The 12,033-nt window shown below is 44.9% G+C and overlaps 1 protein-coding gene across 1 annotated transcript in view; it reads left to right on the top strand.

Moving 5' to 3' along the window:
* Positions 1–1,321: 1,321 nt before the first annotated feature.
* cavin1b (caveolae associated protein 1b) overlaps positions 1,322–12,033 on the top strand; it is a 30,852-nt gene continuing 20,140 nt past the window's right edge. The window contains exon 1 of the mRNA XM_085171530.1: positions 1,322–2,173. Within this exon, the coding sequence (XP_085027656.1) occupies positions 1,643–2,173 (531 nt within the window). The 5' untranslated portion in view covers positions 1,322–1,642. The remainder of the gene's footprint in view (positions 2,174–12,033) is intronic.

The following is a 12,033-nucleotide window of genomic DNA, read 5'->3' as shown; positions in this document are numbered from 1 at the left end:
TCAAACTGGAGCCAATGAGAATCGATAAGTGATATTGATAATGAATAATCACTAAATTCTTATCAGTTCCCATTTGCATAACTGTCACGATTACGAGTGCATGACTCAAACACAGGACTCTGAATGAGTTTATTTACACAGGTGTCACCAGGTGAGATATACACATATATACAGTGCTGGGGGGACGAAGCTGGGTCCAGGGCAGCCAGGGGAAGGTCCAAACTCCTCTTCACACGCTCACTCACAGCAATCCACACAATAATCCAGTCCAAACTCACTCTTACGCTTATCCACTCAGGATCCACGGGGGAGGAAAACAGGCCAAGGTCCAGGGACTCTATACAGAGAGAGGCTGACGTCAGCACCAGGAGAACACAAGGACATCACTGGGTTACACTGAGGAAGTAGCACAACGACCCAGGAGGAGACTCGTCTGAGGAGTCAGTGATGATGGATGCAGGTAAGGCATCATAATGTCCCGTGCCCTTTGAAAGCAACAGCTGCACCTGTAATGTGATTACTTTATTTTAGATTGATGATGTGAATAATCCTGCTGATCTGACCCAGTTGCAGATGCAGCGTTACTTCCTGTCACAAATTACACGACAGTGCTTGAAATGAGGAAGATTTACCAGATGGTGACCTGACTTTCAGAATATTTCCTTGACACATGTTTGATATGTCACTTTTATGGCAGATGTGACTTCTTGGTTAGTAAAGACATCATACATTTCCTCCACAGCACCTCATGGTTGTTTTCTTTTCTGTGGAGAGAAGTTTATACTTTATCAACGTCTTTGGAGCCGACACAGCCAGCTGGCGCTGACTTAAGCCTCGGTCTAAAAACTAGTTGGTCTGAACTTGTGCTGCAGTCTAAACAAGCTCTCAATCTGAACCCCAAAAGGGCCTGATCGCTACGACTCAAGCTGTTGTTGAAACTTTGGGACAACTTACCCTAATAGTATTAAATGTTAGACTGTAAGCTGGTAGCTTTTCCAAGCTGCTTTCTATTCTTTGTGTTTTTCATCCACTGCTGCTTTCCATGTTGTGGAGAGCAGGGAGACAGGAATGGAAACAAGAATAGCTCCAGCTCGGCATTCCTCCTCCGGCTGTGCCTCAGCTTGTATACGAGCAGATCCGTGCAGCTCTGCTAACTATTTCAGCCACGCTGGTGGGACAGGGCTAGGCCGTGTGGGTGTGCCGTCGAGTCGTGAGGGGCTGGACTTAGGTGGAGTCATACTGAAATTTGTAAATTTAGGGAGGAGATAAAGGAGGGGTGTGAGGAGAGGAGGACAGCCCAGTGGAAAAAAGGGAGGGTGGGTTGGAAAAAAAAAAGCGCTGCCGGCTGTAGCTTGACTGGAGGATCTCTCTGCCTGGTGAGCCATTTACATCCTAACGCTCATGTGGTCACATCCAGCATCGCTCGCCCTGATCACTGACTCCAGGAGCTTCAGACAGAACGGACAGATAGCGAGAAAGACGGGCTCTATGTACGTGTGCTGGAGAGGGATCAGAGAGTTTGTGAATAGGAAGTAAAAAAGCAGAGCAGAGGAAGACGCAGGTGGGAAGATAAGGAGGGAGAAAGTAATCCAGAAGAAACTGTGGTGAAATAGGTTGATTACACTTTATAAAATCTACCAACATGGCAGCCATGGACGCACTGGAGTTTGGAAGTGCCCAGCTGGAGCCTCAAACGCTCACTGAGATCTCTGATGATGAGGTTAACCTTCCACCTTCAGATGACGAAGACAACGCCCTCGCCGCAGCCAAGAAAGAGCTGTCCACAATGGGCACAGAAGGGGACGCCGCCGAGGACAAAGATGACGGCGTTAAAGCCGATCCACAGGTTAACGGGGTCATGGTGCTCTCGCTGCTCGACAAGATCATCGGGGCAGTGGACCAGATCCAGCAGACCCAGAGCGGGCTGGAGGCCAGGCAGCAGGAGATGGAGCGTACGGTGACCAGCATCCAAGGCGAGCTCACGAAACTCACCAAGAGCCACAGCACCACGTCCAACAGTGTCAACAAGATGATGGAAAAGGTGCGCAAGGTGAGCGTCAACGTGAAGACAGTGCGCGCCACGCTGGAGAAGCAAGGAGGCCAGATCAAGAAGCTGGAGAACAACGAGGCGGAGCTGCTCAAGAGACGCAACTTCAAAGTCATGATTTATCAGGTGGGAGAGTGTTTGTGTTTCAGTATGTGTCAGCTTGATGTGGGAGAGAGGCGGGTGTGGTTCATGGATGGACCGAATAACCGAGCAGGGTTTTGGTTTGAGCCAAATCACTGAAAACTCCCACAAAGGTGGTTTAGTCTGGTGAAGGTGTTGCTGGGATGCTGAGGGAGTGGTTCTTACTGGAAGCTGCTTTCACTCTCAGACACACCAGTAAGACTTTCTCTGGACAGATGATAAGAAAGAAAGTCTGACCTTTGAACTACTCTAACAAACAAATGCAACGATAGTGTTTTTGTTGTACAGACGCGCCCTCGTGTTGCATCTCAAACACCACCCTGATCATCCACAGACTTTTCATTTCCTGAAAAACAAAACAATGATCTTTTAACAGAAACGTTGTGTTTCTGCATGGAAATAAAAGCAGAGAACTGTAATTATTATGTAATAAAGGAGCCAAACGCTCGTGGAAGTGCATTAGAGTGAAGCGACCAACCAACGACAGCATTAGACTGAGGAGGATGAAGAGTTAATCATGAACCAAATGACTCCAAATCACACTTAATAATTAAAGTATGAGCCGACAGAACAAAGCTAGAGCGATGGTAACAATTACTGCACTCACACTTATTTATCAGAAAACACGGCGTCCTCTCTTTCTCCAATTTATGATACATTCCTGAGTTCCTGACGTCTTATCATTAATGTCCTACTGGCATTAAGTTATTAGACGACACAGGGAAGCAGAGATCGTGTGTGTGTCTGCAGCTCCACCTTCTCAACACCAAAGCTACAGCAGCTAAAATGAATAAGCAGCTTCAGTTTGCAGCACAGGTGGCCTGCAGGTATCTCTTCCACAGCATGCTGTATGTAGCGCAAAGAGCCTTCACCTACTGGCAGCTCGAGTCAGACGAAATCGGTTCATTTCAGTCTTTGCTCACTATTTCTAAAAAGATGGAAAATACCACGAGCATGCGTCAGGATTGAAGCAGAGGATTGGGGGCAGATGTTTCTTTTAAGAAGAGCATGTTTTTTTCTTTGAGGGGAGCTGAGGAGAGCCCTGTTTCTTTTTTTAGCTCGAGAGGCTGCACTGTGATGTGTAATAGCTTGCAGCTTTTTGCACAGTGGCGCGAGAACATTCAGAGTTTCCACCCTTGACTCAGACATCGTGGCTTGGACCCACCTCTCTCTGTTTCCCTCAGTCCAATGAGGCTCCATCTTAGGCGCTGCAGACTGCCTGACTGCACACGGTCGGACGTGAACTCTGTGCTAACACACTTACACAACGCTGCTGGCTTCTGTGCCTCGCTGTACGAGTATGAGACTTTTTTAGCAGTCAGCAGATGAGCAGGGCAGGACTCTGAGTGCAAAACAAACTTATCTTTTCATCACATATGAAGGAATTCAATGACTGAACTGTTTCTCAATCTGAGAACATCGTAAATCTACATTTTAATTAGTCCCCGATAAATTGTTGAAGTTGAGGGCTGAAAGCTTCCAAAACAGTCTGTTTGGAATATCAGAGGTTGGGATTTTGCTAACGTTAGCCAAGCGCCCTGCCCCTGTGGCGAGAGAAACTCCCCCTGAAATGCCAATCACCGGCTCCCTCGCTAACTCGAAACACTGGCTTTGGCTACAGTTGCCAACTATGACATAAGATCAGATTCATCTTCATTAAACAAGCAAAGCCACAATGTGTTGTTCTGTTTTCAGTTTTCTCCTCTGTTGGCCTTTCAGGGCAGATTCTTTTAAAAGTCAGACAGTAAACACTTGGCCAACACCCCAGCACGGGACACACACTGATACTGGGAAACATTAACGCTGTCTTCGTTCAGTCTGAACACAGAGGGCAAACAGATGTGTGACAAATTAGAGGAAAAAACGTGTCTGAATAATGTTTTGAGCCATCGTGTGAAGAGTCTCCTGGTGGAAAACCAACACTGCTCATGTTCACTCAGTGTTTGGATGAAGGTGCTGTCCGTCATGCAGATCAAAGATCACAGGAGCTGAGGGCCCCGTCATGCTGGAGGTGACCGCACATATTCTAAACTGTTCTTTATTGTGTATGGGGGGTGGGGGTATTGGGGGGGGGGCAGCAACTAAACCTAAAGTAGAAGTGCATGGAACCACAAATGGATACATAGAGAACAATCACTCTTTTATCCTGTCTTCCTTCTCTCACCCCAACCAATCACAGCAGATGGCCCCGCCCCTCCCTGAGCCTGGTTCTGCTGGAGGTTTCTTCCTGTTAAAAGGGAGTTTTTCCTTCCCACTGTCGCCAAAGTGCTGCTCATAGGGGGTCATATGATTGTTGGGCTTTTCTCTGTATCTATGAAGCGCCTTGAGGCAACTTTTGTTGTGATTTGGCGCTATATAAATAACATTGAATTGAACTGAATTGAATTGAATTGAATTGAATTGAATTGAATTGAATTGAATATGCATATTTTTAAACATCAAATGTGCAACATTGTTTCCACTACTTGTAAACCATTTGGGGAAAATTTAGGATATTGAATCTCAGCTGCAAACGCTGCAGTGTCTCCGGCTTTCAGCGCTCACAGGAACACTGATCTTATATGGACTGCTTCTACCTGAGCACCCAAAACGCTTTACACAACCTCATTCACACAGACACATCTAACATCACTGTCACACACTGAGAGATGCATCACAGAGCAACTTGGGGGAGGATCTTGCCCAAGTGGAGATAGTCTGGCATCCCAGGAATCAAACCATCGACCTTCCAGTTAGATCCGCTCCACCTCCTGAGCTATAGCTCATCCTATAACAACATGTAAAAGTCTACATACTGATGGCTGTGCAGAAATATGTGCTGACGTGATTCCAGCATTAAGGTGACACGTGGAACATGCACCACATTTAAGCATCACCATGAGCTCTACACATTGCTGCTGTTCAAAACAATATACACAAAAGCAACATCTATTCAATTCAATTCAATTCAATTTTATTTATATGGCGCCAAATCACAACAAAAGTCCCCTCAAGGCGCTTCATAGATACAGAGAAAAACCCAACAATCATATGACCCCCTATGAGCAGCACTTTGGCGACAGTGGGAAGGAAAAACTCCCTTTTAACAGGAAGAAACCTCCAGCAGAACCAGGCTCAGGGAGGGGCGGGGCCATCTGCTGTGATTGGTTGGAGTGAGAGAAGGAAGACAGGATAAAGACATGCTGTGGAAGAGAGACAGAGGTTAATAACAGATATGATTCAATACAGAGAGGTCTGTTAATACATAGTGAGTGAGAAAGGTGACTGGAAAGGAAAAACTCAATGCATCATGGGAATCCCCCGGCAGCCTACATCTATTGCAGCATAACTAAGGGAGGATTCAGGGTCACCTGGTCCAGCCCTAACTATATGCTTTAGCAAAAAGGAAAGTTTGAAGCCTAATCTTGAAAGTAGAGATAGTGTCTGTCTCCTGAATCCAAACTGGAAGCTGGTTCCACAGAAGGAAGCCAAAACAGGAGAAATATGCTCTCTCTTTCTAGTCCCTGTCAGGACTCTTGCTGCAGCATTTTGGATTAACTGAAGGCTTTTCAGTGAGTTTTTTGGACATCCTGATAATAATGAATTGCAGTCGTCCAGCCTGGAAGTAATAAATGCATGAACTAGTTTTTCAGCGTCACTCTGAGACAGGATATTTCTAATTTTAGAGATGTTGCGCAAATGGAAGAACGCAGTCTTACATATTTGTTTAATATGTGCGTTGAAGGACATATCCTGGTCAAAAATGACTCCAAGGTTCCTCACAGTGTTACTGGAGGCCAAGGTAATGCCATCCAGAGTAAGAATCTGCTTAGATACCATATTTCTAAGATTTTCAGCGCCGAGTACAATGACCTCAGTTTGATCTGAAGTAAGAAGCAGAAAGTTTCTCATTTCACACGTGTGGTCCAGTGCAGGCTAACAGCCATGCGGCATAAGCAGTACACAGTACACTAACAGCATTAGTATTCATTTAAATGGCTTTACTGCATCTGCAGTGCTGAGAATATATTTCCACAGCTTGGATTGCTTCACTGTGTTGAAACGTTATTACAAAATCAGGACGTAGTGGTCTAACCCCGAGGCTCTGAGTGTATCTGCAGCCTAGAAACACACAGTTTTCTGATGTCTCAGGTATTTCCCACTCTTCACTCAGACTGCTGGTTCCCTGAGGAAAGGCCCTGGCCTGGTGCTCTGCGGGTAATAAAAGCACAGGTGCTGTTACAGGGGCCGGCTCACACAGTGAGGAAACAGCACGAGGGCTTTGTAGTGAAGCACAGGGGCTGAATCTGTGCTGTAGTCCGATGCGTCCCTGCTAGGCCTCCCTCACAAGCTGAGATTGATATAAATGATGATTCCACCATGAGTGAAGGCTGCCGTTCACTTCAGGTGTCATGCATAGTTTAATATATATGTAAATGCACCCTGGAAGACTAATAATCACAGAGGATAGCAAGGTTGTGTCTTTCCTGGGTTTTATGACCTCAGTCTTATTACATTATATGTCGATTTACAACCAGTGATTACAGCCAATGAAAGTAACGCCACGCCATGCTGCTGGCATGTGTGACGCGCTACGATGTGTATGTGGAAACTAACCAGAGGGCGTTCTGTCAGCGCATGAAGCACCTGCCTCCCTGTTAGCATGAGCCGCTCTCCTCCTCCGGTGTGTGTTTGTGTCAGCCTGTGTGCGCTTGGCTCCCTGAGCTGCTTGTCCAGCAAGCCTGAGATTTACTCTCTTACATCTGTGTTCAGTTCCTGACAGCTGAGGCCGTACGCTGCCAGACGAGAGCTTACTGCACTCAGTGAGGATCTGGCCTGGAATGTGATCCTCTGCACCGCAGTAGCGTGTGGTAAACTTATCAGGTGCTTATATGTGTAAAGAGTTTACACGCAGTGAAAATGATCGCCTTGCGTCTTGCATTGTTTTGGTTTCCTGGCTCGTATCTTTAAACGCCATCAGGTTTCGGCTGCAGCTGACCACAGGAAACATCAGCACAGCTCGCAGCTCTACTCTCCCACCATCACCAAAGTACACAGCATGTTTTTCTTAGTCCACAGCACACTTGTTACGTTTCACATCACTCTGGGATCAACAAAGTCTTTCTACAAGCTCCTCTCATCACTCCAGCTCTGCTCTGCTCTCTTACTTCAGCTTTAATCATCAGTCACATTTGTCTATTTTAACTTAAAGTAACCACAGGTAGCAAAACTCTGTTGACTTTTCTTTTCTCAAACTCGAGGCAGCCAGTGAGAATAGAGGTTTAGGGTAGGGATGCAACGATACCAATTTTTTCAAACTGATACGATACCGATACTTGGATCTGAGTACTTGCCGATACTGAGTACAAAAACCGATACTTCTACCACACACACACACACTGTCCGTGGATTTTCTCTTGACATTTTTCTTCGCTTTTCCAAAACCTGAGTTAAAGTTGGCTGTTCCACACTGCTGACATTTTGTTTAGCCTAGCTACAGCAGCCTCCAGTTTCTCTTTTTTATCTGGAGCTGCCAGTCTCACTCGTCTAACCCTGTGCCTGTTTAGCGCGAGATGTCCCCCTAGTGGCCAATCTAAAAAACTACAACAGAAATGACAAGCCACCCTCTGATTAATGAAATAAGTTGGTATCGGTTCATGGTATCGGTTAACTTTTACGAGTATGAGTACACACACATTTTACAGTATCGGCCCCGATACCAGATACCAGTATCGGTATCGGTGCATCCCTAGTTTAGGAATATCTGCTACCGACAGCAACACAGTGATGTGCTGTGTGGACGCAGCTTTAGCTTTTATTATCTTGTTGCTGCAGATGTCCATGCTGTCACACTTAAACACACCATCAGCTCCATTACTTTGCCCTGCTAATAGCCGGTTCTTGTGTGAAGTTTGATTTTTGCAGTTTTTTAAAAGCTCAGTCAGACGTCTGTTCAGGTCGTGGTGCTGAGTGAGAAGCTTGTTTCCATTGTTGAACATCGCACTCCTCTGTGCACTGAACCATGAACACCTTTAAGGACAGACTGTTTTATAAAGTTCAGTGTGCTGATGTTTAGTTTATACCTGAACACATGTTGACCTGAAGCCAGCTAGTGGCAGTATATCCAGGACAGTGCCTGCTGGTTTTTCCATCCCTGCACTTTAAGTCTAAATCTGCTACAACAATAAAGACTGTGGGCCCAGTGCAGCAGGTTGGCCTGAGGGGCTTCATTCCAGCACTGTGAGGAGGGTGGATGATAGATAGCATGTCAAGAAGAGGAGGTGCGCATCCATACCTCCTCTTCTTGAGGGAGTGAATGGGTGTGTTACGATGAAGAGCAGGGATCATATTTAAACAGCTGATTCATTGCACAGGCATCCCCAACTCTCCACTCTAACCTCCACTCCTCCTGATGTGGAACCAGTCACGGCCCCATCCCTCCACCTCCCCTCACTCCACCCCGCGTCACACCTCATTCCTTTATCTCCCACTTCTGTCATTCAGATCAGCTCCTCTGATGAATAAAGCGCTCGTATTTAGTCCTGAAGATTCAAAGCTAATCATGGGAAGGACAAATGATTCACGTGGAGGTTTTAGCATGACCACGATCTGTAGCTTCATTTAAACTCCAGTCTAAAGGTTCTAGTCTGTAAATCAAGAAGCATCACTGTGGGTTTTTATTTAGGATATTAACACAAAGTAGCTCTCCAGGTGTTTAAAGTGTGTGTGTGTGTGTGTGTGTGTGTGTGTGTGTGTGTGTGTGTGTGTGTGTGTGTGTGTGTGTGTGTGAGTGTGCCTAATGTGCTAAAAACTGCAGCCCTTTAATGTAAATGTAAAAGGTCAGGCTTCAAAACTACAAACTGTCTAACTTTAGAACAAACTTTGAGGTATGTTTGAGCCTGCTACATGATTTAGTTTGACCTCTGTCCACATCTGTGGAGACTTTCCATTTTATAACAACTCTAAGGAGAGTTTCATAACTGCACCACCTGGATCGTGGTTATGTTCAGAATGAGGACTGTGGCTGTTTTGACTCCCAGGTGTGATGCCACAGGTAGCTGATAACTGTTGGTCAGTGCTCTGTTAATCAGGTTCACTCACCTGGACCTCTTGACAGTGTTTGTGCTGCTGGTGCCCTAACCAAAGACGGACGCAGGGACAGATAATCTGGTTGAATAAAATGGAATTATATGATTTTAGGCTGTGTTATTGAAAATGCCTTTGATATTCATAAATCCAGGAGCGAGTGTTGGGCTCAGGTCTCCTGCTCCCATCTCAGTGTCCTGTTTGCTGTTTTTAGCTTTTCTGGTACTAAAATGAGCATCCTCAAAGTCGAACGGTTTTCAGAACGAAGTCAGTTGGTCTCTGTGCAATGATGTACTTAACATAGCTTTTTAATGGAAGTCCATGCACACAATAAGATGCTTAGATCATCTGACTTTAGCAGATTTATTACCACAGCGCCGTACGTCTGTGGAAAGAACATCGCACAAACAATCTGTCAGAAGACATTTTGCTCATCCTCAACCTGTTTCAGCTCTACTTCCCTCTACGTTTACAATTTGAAACACCTGTTTCTGCCACACTCAACATTTCAGTCAGGCATGTTTACGTCTACCATCCTACTACGTGGGTTACAGCATCAGTCAGACGTTATCCTGAACGTTTTGCTTTAAAGCGCTGTAAAGTAAAAGTCTGAGCCTGGGAGCCTCTCGGCTCTGTTTTGCATGTAAATTCATCAAGTGAACCCATTCTTCTCACTCAGGTCGGTCCAGGTCCATATATGGACATGTGAGCCTCAGTGTTCCCTGCTCATTTTACAGGCTGGATCGTGTGTAACATTGTTTCAGCTGCACCAATGTTTTCAGGCTTTGGCACAGTAGGAGTGGCAGGAATGGGAATATGGAGTCCCTGTGTAGGGGACATTATTGACTAACATGATAGGACAGGAAAGAGGGGATGAGGGTGAGAGCAGAGGAGACAGAATGGCAGAACGATCTAAAAATAGCAACTATCACATACTTGTTTGATTGTGAGAAGGAAAAGGCCTTTAGGAGATGTTGTTCCTGTTTGTGTCGGAGACTGTGGCGTACTTGTTCAGATTTGGTTTCTGCCTGATTCTCAATGAGCCTTACACAAACAACATCATCCAATATTACAGTATAAATCATGAACTGCGTGTATAATTACCTGTCTTATTGTAGTGCTTTAGATATTTCAGTTTAATAAACTTCTTTGTTATTCTTTCAGCTATTTCAGAGCGGCTTGCTGTGTAAAGTCTGAGGCCTGAGTCGTTCTAGTATTTCTTTTTTTACTAACATTTACTTTCCCATATAAGCAAACTGGATTCTTAGCTGACTGTTAAATGGAGACGTTTTACCTGCAGAGGGAATTCAGCACTGTTATCATCACAGCCGTGTGCAGCATAAACACAGAGGAGCCCCTGAGTGCTCTTTGTCAGACCATCACTGAGCTGCGACACACACACACACACACACACACACACACACACACACACACACACACGTGATGCTAATACCTGCACATAGGCAATAGAAGCCTTACAGCACTGCTTTGAATGCACTGGGACATGTTCAGAGCTGCTGCCACTGATAATCAGCACACTAATGTGGACAAGTAGTATTGCAATGATATTTGCTGACATCCAGAAATGCACAGAACACCACTGTGTCATGAATAACATCTCCACTAGCGCCAAAAAGAAACCATGGAGCAGGAGGTCGCTAAAAGCTAAAAGTGCAGAATACTGTTTTCAGATGTGGTGATGAGGCTGAGCTCAGAACAGCGAGAGCCGACCCTAACCGTGCCGTAAGAACAGCAAAGTGTACCCGTACTGGAACGCATCAGACCCCAGTAACACCAGGTGCATGTGGCAGAGGACTTGGGTGGTAACACTGTGTGACAACACCAGTGTTGGTCAAGTTACTCGAAAAAAGTAATCAGTAACTACTTCCCCAAAAGAGTAATCCCGTTACTTTACCGATTACTTATTTTCAAAAGTAATTAATTACTTAGTTACTTAGTTACTTTTTAAAAACACGATTTACAACCTGAATAGGTGATAAAGTGATAGATCTTTCAGCCCAATTCTACTTTTTCTGCACAATCATCATACAAAATGTAATCAAATGGAAAAGTCTCTTTTTAAAACTTGTTTTATTAGTTTTAATCTTTTAACTTTATGCATCAAGCAAACATTTAATTATCTGCAACATTCACTGACTGGAAGAAATTAGTTTAACATTTAAACCTATTTTCTGCACATTCCAGCACATAAAATAAAATATTTTGTGTGTTTACACTCAGTCTTTCAAATAGATGCAAGTAAAACACAGCAGAAAATAAATAAAGTCAAAGACTAGCGGTCCTGTTGCTCTATTTTCACCTGTAAAGCAGGAGTGGGGTAGGCGGAGGGTTACCCTGGTGCAGGTGTGCAGCGGTCAGTGGAAGAATCCGCGAGTTTCTCTGTGAGTTTCCCATTACGTCGTAGCTACTCGGTGCTTGTTTGGAAGTTTAGGGGTTTTTTCGCTGTAAAAAGAAGTTTTCTTCCCACGCACAACAGACACTAATGTTTTTGTCACTTTTTATGGAATCAAACTCAAAGTAAGGTCAGTACTTCCACGCTTTAAACGCTGCACGCTCATACTCTCTCTGCACTCGATATATGATCCATTGTTGATCTGCACACAGCTGTTGTCACGAACGTCGCACTCGCTTACGTCACTGTCATGAGACATTCTCGCAAAAAAATCACGGTTTTAGTAACGCAGTAACGCAGCGTTCCTACGGGAAAGTAACGGTAATCTAATTACTGTTTTTGCAATAGTAATCCCTTACTTTACTCA

The sequence above is a fragment of the Neolamprologus multifasciatus genome, chromosome 8, assembly GCF_963576455.1.
Source record: "Neolamprologus multifasciatus chromosome 8, fNeoMul1.2, whole genome shotgun sequence".
Taxonomy (NCBI): domain Eukaryota; kingdom Metazoa; phylum Chordata; class Actinopteri; order Cichliformes; family Cichlidae; genus Neolamprologus; species Neolamprologus multifasciatus.
Note: the sequence above shows the minus strand (reverse complement) of the source record. Positions and strands in the feature narration are given on the sequence as shown.